Genomic DNA, 17247 nt, shown 5'->3' on the forward strand with positions numbered 1-17247 from the left:
TCAGCAAACTAACCATAGAAAAAGTACTAAAACTGGGGAGAAAAGTTTTAACTAGAAATAAACTGATTCCAATTCTAATTGCTTTCCTAGCTTTATTTCGGGTTTATGCAAGGCTATTTAACCTAGAAGATAAATCCCTCTAATAATTTTCCAGGTATCTCTTTGCCTTTTCATCTCTTGATTCTCCCAAGACCCGTACTTCTTTTTCATTCATACAAAAGCAGCTACTTAGTTAATTTTGTGTGATCACTAAACACAGAACTGTGAAGAGGTGAGCATCTCTAATCAGACGTGTGCAGAATCAAAATCTCTATCCTTCAAGTACAGGGTAATTTCTGTCAGGCATTTTAAAGCCAGGGCAGGTCATTGAAGTTATTATTAGCTCTAATTAGCACTCCCACAGGCTCTTGAATTCCTTACCTGCAGCCAAAGAGCACTCAATATGGTGCAGAATTTGCTAACATCTTTTGAAAGCATGAGAGAAATAGTTTCTCTTTAGAAGCATGGATCTGCTGCACCTGAATAGGCTCCTGGTAAAATTACATTTGATTCTTGTAACAAATGGCTATAGAAGCTACGATGAAACTGTTTCAAAACAAAGGAATTCTACAAATGTCTAAACAGAATCTCAAAGAGAAAAGGAAGACTTTTGATGTTAATTATTATATATAATTTTACAGACAATTCATACCCCATCTCAATTACAACACTCTTATGTTTTATGTAGGAAATTGAAGACACATCTGTATTTTCCCTCTTGTGAACAGTCTTCCTTTGAGATCTGAACTGAATCACAGCATTCAAAAAAATGTACTGATCCTAATTGTGAAATAGACTGAGAACTTATGAAAGACCAGGAAGCCACCACTTTCATGCATCAGGCACATTTCTAACAAGGTCCCATAGTGAGGAAGCCTGCAATAACTCTCATTACCAAAAAGCACTGCTACAGAGCAGTAGAAGGATTTATTTGAAAGAGTAGAGAAAGAGTGTTGAGTCTAAAAAATATTCCACAGTTTCATCTTCAGTCTAGAGAGAAATTTTCTACAAAAAAATAAGTGAAATTGCAATATATGATGAAAAGTGAAACTAGGAAAACATTTATTGTGGAATCCAAAATGCACCTAAATGATTCACCTCCAAACCCATGCCACTATCCTCTATTGCAAGATCTTGGAAGCAATGGAAAGTCTTTAAAGACATAGTCAAGATGTGTCTCCAACTACCATTGCAAAATCAGAGAGCATGATACAAAGAGTTAAAAGCGTACTGCTTGCAAATCTTCAAGACCCATCTCAGTGCAGTTCATTAGGTGGAATCTCTTCATCAGCTGGATGTGCATCCCACCAGCTAAAAGCTGGCTGAATGGCTGATTGAGAGTTGCCTGTATCACTCTGAGCTACATAATTCTGTTACTGAGCAGATGGCAACTTCACCATAAGCTCCACTTACCAACCCTGGAATTGTATGCATTTTCATACAGCTAAATGTCAAATACCAGATAATAAGGACCCTAGGATATATAGTTAGAGGGTAGAAAGGCTCTGCAGAAGGACCTCGACCGACTGGACAGATGGGCAGAGTCCAATGGGATGTCATTCAACAAGTCCAAGTGCTGAGTGCTGCACTTTGGCTACGGCAATCCCATGCAGAGCTACAGGCTGGGGTCGGAGTGGCTGGAGAGCTCCCAAACAGAGAGGGACCTGGGTGTGCTGATCGACAGCTGCCTGAATATGAGCCAGCAGTGTGCCCAGGTGGCCAGGAGGGCCAATAGCATCCTGGCCTGCATTAGGAATAGTGTGGCCAGCAGGAGCAGGGAAGTCATTGTGCCCCTGTACTCTGCTTTGGTTAGGCCGCACCTTGAGTACTGTGTCCAGTTCTGGGCCCCTCAGTTTAAGAAGGACATCGAAACACTTGAACGTGTCCAGAGAAGGGCAACAAGGCTGGGGAGAGGCCTTGAACACAAGCCCTATGAGGAGAGGCTGAGGGAGCTGGGATTGTTTATCCTGGAGAAGACGAGGCTCAGGGGTGACCTCATTGCCCTCTACAACTACCTGAAAGGTGGTTGTAGCCAGGTGGGGGTTGGCCTCTTCTCCCAGGCAACCAGCACCAGAACAAGGGGACACAGTCTCAAGCTGCGCCAGGGGAGGTTTAGACTCGAGGTGAGGAGGAAGTTCTTCACCGAGCGAGTCATTCGTCATTGGAACGGGTTGCCCAGGGAGGTGGTTGAGTCATCGACCCTGGAGGCGTTCAAGGGGAGATTGGACGTGGCACTTGGTGCCATGGTCTAGTCATGGGGTCTGTGTTGATGGGTTGGACTCGATGATCCTGGAGGTCCTTTCCAACCTAAGCGATACTGTGATACTGTGATACATTATCCCCTTCCACATGATGTAGCACGTCATGTTTTGTAGCCCAAACGGTCAGCCTTTTGGCTTTATATCATCCTTAAAGTACTTCCACACCAGTAAAATATTAATGGTAATAATATCAGCATGATCAGTATTATGACTCATCTAATGTAGATCACATCTGCTGTAAGAAGTACTACAGTGCAATAACCACAGATTTGCTCAGTGATCCCACTACAGGACTTCATGGGAGAAGTAGGAATTGCTTTGGATTGGCTCTAGTCCATTTCTGTGAATAAGTGCCCATCAGAAAATCAAAGAATCACCAAGGTTGGAAGAGACCTCAAAGATCATCAAGTCCAACCTCTCACCACAGACCTCATGACTAAACCATGGCACTGGAGCACAGGATTTCATGTGGATTAATCTGTAGGGAATCTGCTTTGTGTGCACCCCACAACAGGATGGTAAGATCAGGAGATTTACTTTGGAAGTGCGCTTCTAAAAAAGTTCATTCAAGCTGATGCTGAACAAAAATTAATATGTAGCTGAATCTTAGTTATTTCAACTCTCATGACACAGACAAACTGTTTGCCCAGGCACTCACTCTTACAATCTAATTAGCTTGGGAACAAGTAATTTTAGAGGAATCATTATTTGCCTAATAATTTCCTTGAACTCTGTATCATTATAGATATCACATATCATTACCATTATATAAGAACACAGATATGTTCTAAAGCAATGCTACAGTTTTTCCTTTGTTAATGACAGTACCTTCACTCCTAAATTGTCTAAACAGCATCCCAACAGTCAACCTAGGTAAGACAAGCTAAAAATATTCTGGTTTGTGAAAAGCAGTCTAGGAAGCTGGAAACAGGTGAGCTTCTTTTGTGGCTCCATTCATTGCAAAACTACACTTAATTTCTTTCTAAAAGGTCATCAAGCTATTGTTAAATAGAATTTTCACTTAACATTTTCATGAAGTGATTTTCAAAGAAGTTAATCTTAGGTTATTAAACAGGTTAACCATACCAAATAATCATCAGTCCAACACTTCTACCTTCAGCAAAAAAGCAAACAAACACCAATAAACTGTTACCTCAAGGGTTTCTTTTTGTGAACTTAGCACAACAATAGATTTCCAGTACAATGTATAGAGACTTAAACAAGAAAATAGTAGGGTGTCCAAAGAGAATAAATACTGTTAAGGTCAAAATTGGCTTTTACCTTTTTTCTCACAGGAAGTCTGCATCAGGATTAGTGCTAGGAATTAATTGGAATTAATTATTTGTATAATATTCTCTGCCTTCCTTTTCAGTAAATACTTTCAGTCTGAACAGTCTTACTGAAAGTTAATTTGTATTCAAGTTGGTAAACAGGTCAGCTATTCTCATCTCTCTGCAGAGAGATGACAGGTCTACAAATCAATAATCCTTCCTTAAATACATTCATTATCACATGATAACCACTACAGAATTCCCTTCAAATTGCTAATGTTCAGTGAAGGTGCCGTAGGTGTGTCTAGCCCAAAACTAGTAGCAACCGGATTTAAACTCACAAAGGATCTTTAGGGCTAGAGTGACTTTTCATTTATACCTTCAGATAGAGTTATCTTTCAAACCGACACAGTGACACACAACACTAGTTGAGTCAGGTTATGTGTGGGAAGAAAGGAGACAGTACAGAACTCCTGCTGTAATGGATGCAAATACTGTGTTTTCACACCTACACCACATATATCACATATGCAACTGTGCTGGATTGTCCAAACCTGTTCCCTGCCTGCTGGCCAAGCTCTTGACTTGCTGACACATTCACAGCTTGTAGAGCCAAAGACAAGATTAGCAAAACTGACTCAACCTGTTGCCTGGGAGGTTTAGGATGCCGGCAAACAGCTCTCTACCCTAGGCTGAAATGCTATGGTAAACTCCTTCACATGTTTTACTGCCAAACTAAATTCAACAGAATATAACAGCCATTTGACTGAAGAAATAAGGAATAGAATTAGCAGAAGCTTTTTAGTGCTGTAGCTGCTGCTGTGCCCCACACCTAGGCAGCCTCTGCCCTTTGGGACGATTTTGAGCTGCAGACACATCATGTGGCAGTTTCTGTGCAAAGGAATATAGTCCAAACAAAACTGACTATAGCAAGCTTATGATTTAGATAGGTTTTATGTTTTATTAAGACCTGTAGTACAAAGAGAATGGTGAATCTTGTATAGAGGTTTTTTTCATTATTTTTCCTATTTTACCCTCATTCCAGACTGAAAAGAGCCTTTGAACTCCTTTCCATTAAAGCAGATAGTAATATCTCTTTAAAGGATTATGAACTAACCAAAGACTACTCTGTTTCCACTTGGACTTCAGGACAGCAGAAATACAATTAGACTGTCACACCTCAGCTGAGAACTTCTGGCCTAATACAAAGCTAGTTTCTTTCACCTTTGTGTCAGAGACAAAACAGATAGGTCAACATGGACTAGAATTTAATTTTTTAACTGCATGTTTGTAGTCCTTCTGTTCCCCACTTCTTATATAGCAAGAAAGACTATTTTAATTCCATCTAGGATTTGGAGAAAAATACTGAAAGGAAACTCTTCCTTCAGTTAATAGAAAGTTTTCCTAATAGATTTGTTAGGTTTGGGTAGAAGAAAATTTATTTGTGTCAGTTTAGGCTGGGTGCCTCCTGTTGCTGCCACATAGGTTATACCTCCAGTGTTCCGAGTGTCCAGCCCAGTGTGTGGACATACAAAATAGCATATTTCATACCCATAATGCCCTGCGCCCTAAAAATCTATCTGCAAAGTCTTTCAATTCCTCTTTCTTCCCTCTCTGTCCTCATGGGAGATGCTCCCTAACGGGTAACAGTGGGGAGTTATCTCAAGGACTCTTAGGTCTGGCTAGGCCTAATGCCAGGAGGAAAAGGGGGAGAGGCAGACTCAGACCTGGCCAGGTGAGACTAGCCTGGGGGAGGGGGAGGGTGGGGGGGGGGAAGGGGGAAGGGGGAAGAGGGGAAGAACCCTGGGGGGTTTTGGGTATACCCTCAGGTGCAGAGAAGGGAAGTGTTGGGAGGCTTTTGAGTATGCTGTAGGTGATTCTGTTTGCTTTGGGTTTCTTTTGTTACTATGCTTGTAGCTTTCTGTAAAATGCTTACTGCTTTTCCGTTTAAACTTTTCCATCACTTCGCAATCCATTTGTGAGAGTGTCATTCTTTTGCCCCTTTCAGGGGCAAGAGAGAATCTGCCTGGCCTCAAACTGGGACAATATTTCTCTTTTAAAAAATAACATGCCCTTTTTGTGAATCAGTAGTGGAAAATTATGGGAGTCATTAAACTCACTGTAAAGGGGTAATAGATGGTTCTAATTCAAAATGAACTGAGTAGAGAGTGACTTTTGCTGCTTGCAATGACAGTTTTTCAGTCTAGGCAGTCTCCCATAAATCTGAACAAAATCCATGATGCTGCTCTAAAGTGAAATGAAAAAGAAAGGACAAATAGCTTCACTTTCATTTCTAACAACTGACCCAACCCCCACAGAAAATGTGTGATTTATCTCCGGCTGATAGCTACAGGAGCTTGAGAAGTAAGCAATATCCACCAGCACTCACCACAGTTGTGTATGGAATATCTATTATCAGATACACACTTAAAACCAAACCAAAACAACCCAAAACAACAATTCACAAATGAAAAAACCCAACAACAAAAAAATCAACCAACCAAACAAGCAAACAAAAAAGCCCAAACCCAACGAAAACAAACAAAAAAACCCCAAACACCAAAACCTCTTGCCAGAGGCAAGCCTGAAGTCACAATTTAATCAGTAAATGCAAGCACAGCAATGTGCCATCTGCAATATTATATATAGTGCAAGAGAATGATCAATAGACAGTACCTGTACACATACAACAAAGGCAGTTGCCCACTGCTATCAATTATAGCAGCCAATGTGTTTGCCACATTCTCTTTAATTATTAATTCTCATATTGTCCATGTTGTCCAGACTGCACTGGGAAAACAAAATTTGTAGGGCATTATATCTCTAGCTTGTGGGAGATGACAAAAAGCTGGAGGTGGTAACCTCTTCATTGGTACAGATGGATGCAGACAAGGATGACTGTCCACTGCGATAATATGCTCCCTTGTAATGAATGTTAAAGTAGTGGTTTTCTGCTTCATGGAGTTATATGCATGGATACACTTTCAGGTTCTTTTATACAAAGGAAACTTGGCATTGGAATAGCTTTGTTTCTATTGTTACAAAAATAAAAAATAATAAAAAAACCCCAGACAAACCAACAAACAACCCTGAATGCATGTACAATGAAAAGAAAGAAGCCTTCTGGAAGGACTTTCTATTACTGTTTTACACAAGACTTCATTTTGTTTTGAATCTTTAAGTCTTTATATACAAATAGCAGTTCTACTTTCTTTTGCCCTAGGAAATATGACAGGTTCTAGATAAAACATGCCAACCAAAGTCAGAGGCACGAGTTGTAGTGTCATATGCACCAGCTATGCACAGTATGGGAAAGCAGCTTTTGACAAAGTGATGTAGTTAAGAGCACAATGCAAAACTGAATTCCTAGTCAGAAATTCACTTCAGCACAGAAAGGTAATCTTCATATTTGTGCATTCAGGTTTCCATCTCTTCAGATGCCGCTACCTCCTCACCTTCAGAGAAGCCTATGTACAGGATTCTGATCTGCAGTGCCACCCAGCTGTTACCACACCCTGTGGAGTGCCCCTATCCACAGTACCAAGCCCAGGGTTCAGCCTCCTCCCTTTCTACTACATGCCCTAATGCAGCAACTTGGTCAGAAGAATCAAAAAGATGACCATTAGGATTGTACTCAGACAGCTATTCTTATAAATGGTTGCATGATAATTCTGATTACACATCTTCTGATGTCTTTATTTTGTCTTTACATTTATGCTTTGCACAGAAGGGCTGGGAAAAACAAAATGCCATTCTAACCTTGTTTGAATGCTTTTTGTAAGCTTGCCATCTTCAACAAGGGCAGCTGCTCACCAAGCAGCAAAAATGGATCTCTGGCTGTTCATCTGAGCCACTGATCTCTCTTCTGGGCTTGTGAATGTAAGAAATGGCAATTTCTGGATTGGTAACAAAATGTTCCTTTCCCCCACATTGTGTTCATGAGACTTTTCGGCTCTGCTGTGTCCCTTCTCAAGTATACAAGAAGAATACACTTCCAGCTGTCCTCTTGAGAGTCTCATTAGGTTTTGCCAGCCACTTCAAAGAATGTTCAGACTGTTGACCAAATACAATTGGTCTGTACCTATTTGGAGAATTTAACTTCACAGACTACATACTTTGTGCTAGTCAAATGACCACAGAGATTCAGTTAATAAAAAAATAAGGGAAGACATGAGCAGGCCACATTGGTATTTTTCACAGAATAATCTTGAGCAAATTCAAATGTAAATTTTTCCACAATCACAGCTTTTGGGTGACATTTTTGCTTAAGTCTTTTGATGTATCCTGCCTTTGCTTTGATTTTCACATTTGGGGGTTTGGGGTGCACTTGCCTGATTAGTTCTGTGATCTCATTTCCTTCTTACTCCTTATGCTGACTTACTTGCATTTCTGCAAGAGTCTTTTTAGCTAGCTAATCCAACAGCAAACTAACCCAGTAGAAAAGTGAATTTTCACTTGTTGGCTAACTGAATCAGATGTGTGTAAGAGCCACAGCTGCACTGCTCAGGAAGGAGGGAGTGTTCTCTAGTATCACTTTCATGGATGCAGAACTCCACGGACCAGATCTGGGTCCTGCCTTGGGAGCATGGAGTTCCATCCTGACCAATATAGTATATGTCTTAGTAAAATCTTCATCAGTATGAACTATGACACAGGGCACATCCTGGCACCAACCTCAGCATCACAACTCACCCTAAAAGGCAGCACACCATCCCCACGCAGCAAGACTCAGGCAAGGATCCTAATCAAAAACGTTACTGCTAACACCACCTAGTACCTCTAGAAACAATAATTTCTAACTCTAAATGTCTCTGCTCTCAGTGATGTATGCCTTTTCCCATTGTTTTTTTTTTTGGTACATTCAGTCTTGAAACTTTGAAAAAATTAGTTCCAATGTCCCCACTGAACACATAAGATTATCTTAAAGCTATATAAAATTGATTTACAGAAGCATATACAGAAAGTCCCCAGAAGCAAGGCTGAAGGATATGAAAGGACATGAGCTATGCTCATGAAAAAATCTGCTGAATCAATACGGCTCTCAGGGGAAAAAAATCTTGTTCACCTAATATTCTTGGATGGTTGGTAGCATTTACCACAGTGGGGCTCCTATCCTGAATAAGCCTCTGAGTATGCCTAGAATGCAAATAGTAATTCTCAGAGTTGTTATATTCAGGGAAATTACTCTGCTGTACTAATGTGTACATTACATATATTATTTACATAAAAGTCTAAAAGAAATGTTAAATGAACATCTTAACACGCAAGCAGAATGTAAATAGGCTCATTCTAATAATTTACACTTAGAAAGAGCAATACAGCATAAACACCTCCATTTCTGTTTTCCATTATTGCAGTATTTTAAAGTAAAGTAACCTCTTTCCTTTCTTCCTAAACCACTGTGAAACAGTTGCACAACGTGATCAGTGATTTCATCAGTGATACTGCTCTTGGATTTTTACCAGTTAGCTAACATTTTCATTATTGGGTAGGTGACTATTTCTGTACAAGAAAAATTGATGGTAGCATGGAAGACTGCAGAATATGAATATTAGACTTTCTTTCTCATATGGTAAAGTCTCAAAACCAATGCATTTTTTCCAAAGCAAAAAATCTTCTAAAAGCCTACTTTTTTTTTTTTTTTTGCCAGCAACTTTATTTCTTGCTACCATACCAATTAAACTAAGTAGCTATATCACCACTATCAGATTTTTTCTAATATACATTACAAGCAATTTTACCTTCAAGTAAAGAAAACATGAGCTTTTTCCAAAGGTGATCAGTTTATAATACTGAAGTCACAGAAGGCAATGCAGAGGCTACGGAGATGTTACTGGGCATTGTGATGAAGACAAGGAAATTAAATTAATAACTTCACTGATCAGCTAATACCTTTCCACAGAGCATACCCCCCTGCTTACTTCCCAAGTGGTATTATCGCTCACGTGCAACTTACCCAAGTTTAGAGATGGTCAGCATATAGTGCTTTTAGTGATGGCATCTCATGAGATATCCTTACGCAAGGCTCTGTGCACTAGCTCTACTCAGTAATTTACTGAGGTTTGAAGGCTATAATCTCTTGTCTACCTGTCTTTTTTACTAAGCTACAACCAGAATACTTTGAAACTTGGTAAATCAGCCTACTCATTAGGAATCCAAATGCAATATGATCAGATTCAACTTTTACCAGAGAAGGGACAAGCCTGTTATGAACTTCTAAGTAAATCTGTCAGGAAAGCATCCATGCACTGAGGTCAACTAACTAGCCATCTGACTGTCATCTCCTTTTGATTAAACTAGCTGCAATTCAGCAATAAAACTAGGAAATCTAAAACATGACAACGTTATAGTAGACAGAAGTTATATCACTGATCAGCAAGCAAAGCTGTTAAACTAACATTATACTGTACTAAGCACAACAGAAAACCCTTGAGGTGACAGTCCACAAACTGGTCAGCATCCATGAAGAGTACTAAGTACCCACAGCTTCCCCTGATTTCAAAAGGATAGCTTCAGGCCTTTTGTTACCCTTGTTGTTGCATGATCAACTCTGAACAACTTCCTTTTCACCATCTGGCAACTGAACTCTTGAGTCTTTGTTTGTGCTTTCCAGGCTGTCAGATTTGATATCCCAATCTCACCTTGAAATTTATGGAGGATTTTTCTGTTCTAATCCCAGAAAATAGCACAATCCAAACATCTACATTTCTACTCCTGGAAGATGAGACCTCGTTCACCAAAATGGATACTTCTTTCTGAAAGATTTCTTACTTCCAACTTATAAACTCTGCAAATTTAGAGGAAGATACAATATTGTCCATGTTTATTTTCTCCACTAAAGTAGATTCAGTTTGCTTTGCAACGCAAACTTGGCTTCAGTACACTTTCACTGTGCTGCCCTGCTGATTTCTGTTGAACAGCTCCTGGTGACAGACACAAGGCTGTTTCATTACCCACCCATCAACAAAACTAATAACATGTGAAGAATCTCGACAGCTCATTTATGGTTCAGTTAATTCATGATAAATTCCTCCCCAAAGAGATATCACAAGCAGAGATCAAAGAAACTTAGGAGAAGGAATTCTCATATTCATACATTTGTGAAACTAGGAAGTCTAGAAAGAATGAGTAGGAGCAGCCGACGGATTAAGAACAGCTTGCACATACACTATGGAAAACAGTTATAAAATAAAATCAAATCTCACCCTGAGTAGGAAAACAATGTAATGTGGAAAAAAGTATCTCAAAGTATGTACTTCTACCATTTGGAACACTATTCATAAAAAGGTTTTCACTGTGTCAGAGCCTGAAAATCTCTGTTAACAGACCCAAACCATCAAGGCCAAAAAAAGCATCTCAGGGTTGTTCTAAACGTGCAGAACCATTTGTCTATTCCTGGCTTTCAGCTTCTTCTGCTGACAACTCCTACTTAATCCAAATTATTGAGTGACATTTTTTGTATCTCAAATTCCAGTCTTTCAAATAATACTTGCATCTCATACATTTGTCATCCTAACTGTTTTGAAATAGGTTTTACAATCTATGATTAAGAAACATTAACCAAAAAAAAAAGAACATGCATGCTTTCAGGTGTCCTACAAAAAACAAATACATAACAATCACATGACAATTCTCTTTGGCAAATAGTGATTTTTTTCACAAATTTCTATGTATTCACAATATATAAAGTAACTTAATTCTTCACAGTTTGATTCAAGTCATTCCGCAACTGATAAACAACAAACATGTAAATAAAAAAATAATGCAAGTGAAAGTTAAAACTTCCTTTAGTCTAACATACTGTTTTCAAAGCCCAAACACCTAGGACTACTGGAACAGGCATAACAGGTAAAACCAGAGATGCTAAAAATCCAGTTAGAGAGAAATCAGTACTGAATAATCTGCTCCCCCCCCCAAAAAAAAAAGAAATTAAATTTTATCCAGTAGCTGACCTGAAGAATGAGGCTTTGTACTCCTCATATACTTTTATTCCCTACTTTAAATCTGGATTTGCTCCTTCTTCCTACCTGCCTGCAGAGAGAAGTTTTTGGACAGCCTGTAAAACTGGGCAAAAAATTAAGAGTACATGCAATGCATAGTCTAATCACAGAATTTTCAGTGCTTGCTTTATCTTAACCAAAGTCTCAAGTGAGCAGACAGCACTTCAGAAGAGCTAGGGTTAAAGGATAGATTAGCAAGAAACACAGAAATCCAAAGAAAACAACTAGGCTGATCTTATAAGATGCTGAGTACTTGGCAACACCCATTAAAATGAAAAGTAGTTGACAAACACAAATAATTTATTGAAATCATGTCCAAAGTTACAGTTTCTGCCTTTCTGTAATGGATACACAAAGGAAAGGGTTCATCATTTTAGTCACTGGTTGGTCAACAAATTTTTTATCTGTCTAGACATTCTTTCTGAAAAAACAAACATCCAAGCAAACAAAATGACAAAAAGCCAACATTTCTTTCTTTTTGTGGTTGCCCTCCCAGGGGAATCTCAATTTTTATATTTCCCTTTTCATATACTAACACATACAAATCAACTAAAGAAAACATAATCTCTGCCTATGGACCAACCACATCCTGAAGCTTTATTCAAATTAGTCCCAGGGAGATGAACTGGGGAAGATTCCAGCAGACTCAGAGGATTCTTCTAGTCCTGTCATCTCTTATGCATTTCTTCTCTTCTGCCCCTATCAACCAAATTATTCTCTAACTTATCATTAGGTATTATTTTATTGCCTTCCAATACATATTTACTGCTACGGGCTTCTGGACTTTTAGACTTGGAATAGCTCCAAAACATCCAATTTTTTAAGTCACCAGGAAACAAAACAAGTATTGCTTTCTCTCTCCATATCAAATTTAGAATTTTACTCCTAAACCCCAAACACTGCCAAAGGTTCAAAGACAGAATTCTCACTGCCACTCTGGTAGCAGGTTAAAATCTCAGCACTGCCTGTCCTTGCAGTGCTGCCAAGAGCAGCTTTATCTCACTTGAAATGGAGATTTAAGGCTTTGAATAGGACACAGATCAGCTGCCTAGCCATATAACTTGCTGGACCTTAGCATCATTAATTTAAAATACATTTTTAGTAATTTTATACATCTTGTCCCTGCAACTGGACTCACAGTATGCCTTATGGGTAAAAGGACTAAGACTTCTAATAGAAGTTTCATATGCTGGTAATATTTTGAAATTATTTTTGCATTGTATGATGCATGAGTATTAAGCATTCCCAAAATAATCTTGCAAAATAGTTTCCATAATTTTCACAGAACTCCTGGAAAGGCCTGCAGAGCTCAGAAACAGCTTTGCCCATTTTGATAATGGTTCATCTGAAACTAATGTTCATAGTATCATAGTATCAGTCAGGGTTGGAAGGGACCACAAGGATCGTCTAGTTCCAACCCCCCTGCCATGGACAGGGACACCCCACACTAGATCAGGCTGGCCAGAGCCTCATCCAGCCTGGGCTTAAACACCTCCAGGGACGGGGCCTCAACCACCTCCCCGGACAACCCATTCCAGGGCTTCACCACTCTCATGGTGAAGAACTTCCTCCTCACATCCAGCCTGAATCTCCCCACCTCCAGCTTCATTCCATTCCCCCTAGTCCTATCACTACCTGATATCCTAAGAAGTCCCTCCCCAGCCTTCCTGTAGGCCCCCTTCAGATACTGGAAGGCCACAATTAGGTCACCTTGGAGCCTTCTCTTCTGCAGACTGAGCAGCCCCAACTCCTTCAGTCTATCTTCATAGGAGAGGTGCTCCAGCCCTCTGATCATCCTCGTGGCCCTTCTCTGGACACGTTCCAGCATGTCCAGATCCCTCTTGTAATAGGGGCTCCAGAACTGGAGGCAGTACTCCAGGTGGGGTCTCACCAGAGCTGAGTAGAGGGGGGAGAATCACCCCCCTTGACCTGGAGATTGTTAAACAATCTCTGAAGGACACAACTGCATGACGCCTTTTATTAGAAGAAAGAGTTGCTATAGAGTATTAAATAAAAGTACTTGAGAACGTTTTGTGAACTGTCTCTCAAACAACAGCAGCTATAAGATGGACTCAGTTTACTTGTACAAGGAAAATCCTAACAAAAATTGCATGACAGCAATACTGAAAACTCTAATGCTGGTTCAGTATGCAGAATCTACTTCAAAATTATTTCCACAGTAAATTTTCCTTCCTCTTAGACTAATTAAAAACAAAAATTCAGCATATGATAGGGAGACTTATCTCCAAACACAACTGCATGGAGATAACTTTGTAAACAGCATGCACTGCAAAGTTTTGGAAGAAATAACTACAAGCATCTGCTGTAAAAGACGAGTTGGGAGAAATTAAGGATACACTTAAAATAATCAAAGCCCTTTGATACCATCTTAGGGAAACCACCAGACTCTTGCTTAGATGAGCACACCTAGTGATTGTCAAAATTTCTACGTGATGCAAAAACAGGATTCCCCCTCAGCTATTTTGGCTTAGCTAAAGCTTTCAGACAAAACCAGTAAAAATAAAAGAACTCTATTAAAAACATAACAAACAAACAAAATAATGCAATGGAGGAAAACCAGGACTATAACTGAAAGTCAAGAGAACAGGAAACAAGCAGAAGAGGGTGATTAAAGAAAAATACAGCTCCTGGAAACATACCCTTAAATTTTTTATATGGATCTCTGCTGACAGAAGCCATGAAAAGCACAGGAAAATGAGTACAAATGCAAACAAGTTTCCAACTGGTTCAGACTTAGATGCTTATCAGCAAGTTGTGCTTTCCTATTTCAAATATTTGTGCTTCCAACAAATACAAGCCGTCCAAAGTTCAGCTTCCTTTCAAATTGACTTAATTTTTCAACTGCTTATGGATCAGGTGTGGGCCACTGAAACAACTTCAATGGTCTTCAATAAGACCTTAAAGAGAAACTCTTCCTGTAGAGTTCTATGACAGGAAAAAGGATGATAAACACTATTTTTCTTAGCCCTAAATGTTACTTTCCTTAGTTGGGAATACAAATTTTAATCACAGTTTTTATGCTGTACTATCAGAAGGAATTTAAAGGGCATGACTTAGCAAATATTAAAACTTTGCTTTTAATATTATATAGTCCTACCATGCTTTGTCTTCATTCCTGACACATCTTTAGTCAAATTTTACAGCCTGAAGCAGGTATTTTGTAGTAGTATTTGTATTAACAATTGGATATGATATAGAAAGAAATATGTTTAGATTCTGGATCTCTCCTTCTAAAAGCCATGATATTTCATGGTTTCAAATGCTGGCCAGTGTACAGACCTTTCTCTAGCTTCCAGTAAATTCTTCATTTACAAGCCATAGAGCATTATTATGGCATATATAAATTTCACAAGTTCAGTTTGGGAGTTTTTTGTTCGTTTTTCTCCAGAAGAGCCATTCAATTAACCAAGATAAATATTATATTTGTATCATGTCTTATCATTATACTAAAATAAAGCCATGAATAAAATTTGCGACAAGACTGACATATGGCAAAAATACAGTCTGATTTAAAGCCAGCATGCTTTCACATTAAAGCTCTTTGTGCTGGGCATTTTAAGACGCTACTACTACAAATGTATAAATATGAGAGTTTTCCACCACTAAATATGCTTGCAGGAAAAAGGCTTATATGCAAATGTATGGAAGTACCTTGTAAATCATCCAAATGTTATTAAGACAACACCATAAAACTTCAGGGCATGTTTGCTGACTTAGAAAATGAAATTAAATACAATATTTATATTATTAATTTTGTATTAAGGAGCATTTATACACTAACAAAACAAAACAAAAAGTTAACTAATATCAGTCCTGCTCCAACAGAGATTATTGTATGTTCTCAGTGAACAAAATACTGCATTTTTCCCTCTGAGAATATTTCATGCTTTGTTAGGTCTAGTAAAACAAAAGCCTTCTCCCTGACCATTTTAGTGGTGCTGCTGAGCAGCTGTTGCAGCATGAAGTAATATCACCTGAACTTGGTGACAAGAGCTACAAAGACTGTTACCTATGTGAATAGCAAGTGGCTTAACTTACTGGTACTAACGTTCTCTCCTCCTATTAAAAACATCTTCCTTGATGCATCTTGGAATTGTATTTTCCGTTCTCACAGCCGAATCACAGAAGTGACACACAGTCAGCTTTGTTATTGATTACTGTAGTCAAGTCTTTTTACTGTTCTGTCACTTCCAATTTATGAGCCCCATTTACAGAAAAATTCCTATAACTGTATGACCTTGTGCTTCATAGTATGAGATTTTTGTCTTTTTCTGTTGCTGTAATTTCAAAGTCATCTAACTCTTAGAGTTTAAAGTTTCAGTCTCTTCAGCATTAGCAAATGCCTTCCAAATTTCATTAGTTTTGTGACTTTCCTGTCTGCTGATTTAATGAATTAAAACAAGATTAGTCAAACAGTCCCCAAAGGAACTTCATTAGTAAATTCTCTCCATTCTAAGTTTCCTTTCCAACACAATGAAATGTATCCTCTTATTTGTGTACTTCACCACTTCCTAACTTTTCTTCCACTAATCCCCACTTTCTTTAGCTTAAATAATAATGTATAATATGGATTATTCTCAGACAAATAAAATGTCTGAAGTCTTATTACAAAGAAACACCAGGTTTGCATTTCCTAGTGTGCTTTTTGTAGTCTTCTGCTTTATTTTAGTCCATTTTTCAGCTGTTTCAATATTAATATTTTTAATTCTATGTTCATAATGTTGATAAGACCACAGTTCACCTTGCCCTCTCTTTCCTAAATACAGATACCATCCCAGGTACTTAATAGACATTTGCAAAAATGCTATCCTACATGTACCAAGCTATTCTGTCTAAAAATGAAAGCAGCAAAAAAATTACAAGTAGAGCAAGCACATCTTGCCTTTTTAGAGAAAAAACAGTTATTTACTATGTGATCTTAACAGTCTTAAACAGTCACCTAATTCTCTAAGCAGAATTATAACCCTGGCTGAAAGGGCTATTTTAGTGTAATGAGGCTTGCTCAGCAATTACTAGCAAATGCACATTAGTAAAATATGCCCTGCAATGTTAATATCCTGTGAACATGATTGCCACTACATGCACAATATTGTAAAGTCACAACACTTGTGTTTTAAAAATATATATGTATTCTATAAGGGCCTGTTGTAATAAGATCAGCATTTCCTGTGGAACTGTTCCTGTTCAAATAGATGGACTAAAGACACACATCTATACCATCTCCGAATTCGAAAGACATCATTTTTTGACCTAAAAGGTACAGCTTAGAAGAACCTGGAGTGGGCAGCAATTATACATAGCTAGAGTTTCAGTCTTACTAGTCTATGCTGTCTTATAAACTGTGTTTCACTAGTAACTTCTTCAGGTTTTAGATTCAATCCTATTTTGACTGTTGTTATGAATTTAATTTCAGAGGCACTGGGATCACAGAGTCATCATACAAGAACAAAGAAAAATCATCAAAACTTAGAAACCAAATTTCGACTCTATACAGATACAACTGGAGAAAGCTGCCAGATTTTTTTAAACCAGTTGGAGACTCTTGACAAATGCAATTTCAACATCTCTCTTCCTCTGGCGATCATAGTCCACGGCTGGTCGGTATGAACTCATAATTTATTTTTAATTCAAGCTGTGTTTGATTTGATATACTTT

At 38.6% G+C, this 17247-nt stretch overlaps 1 protein-coding gene across 2 annotated transcripts in view; it reads left to right on the top strand.

Annotated features, from left to right (window-relative positions):
- The window catches only part of LIPC (lipase C, hepatic type), a 41859-nt gene that overhangs the window by 9528 nt on the left and 15084 nt on the right, over window positions 1–17247 (top strand). For both annotated transcript variants that reach the window (XM_068143949.1, XM_068143950.1), the window contains exon 2: window positions 17006–17193. In XM_068143949.1, the coding sequence (XP_068000050.1) occupies window positions 17006–17193 (188 nt within the window). The remainder of the gene's footprint in view (window positions 1–17005; window positions 17194–17247) is intronic.

The sequence above is a fragment of the Melanerpes formicivorus genome, unplaced genomic scaffold (genome assembly GCF_026170545.1).
Source record: "Melanerpes formicivorus ecotype bairdi unplaced genomic scaffold, bMelFor1.0.p_v2 SCAF_10, whole genome shotgun sequence".
Lineage (NCBI taxonomy): Eukaryota > Metazoa > Chordata > Aves > Piciformes > Picidae > Melanerpes > Melanerpes formicivorus.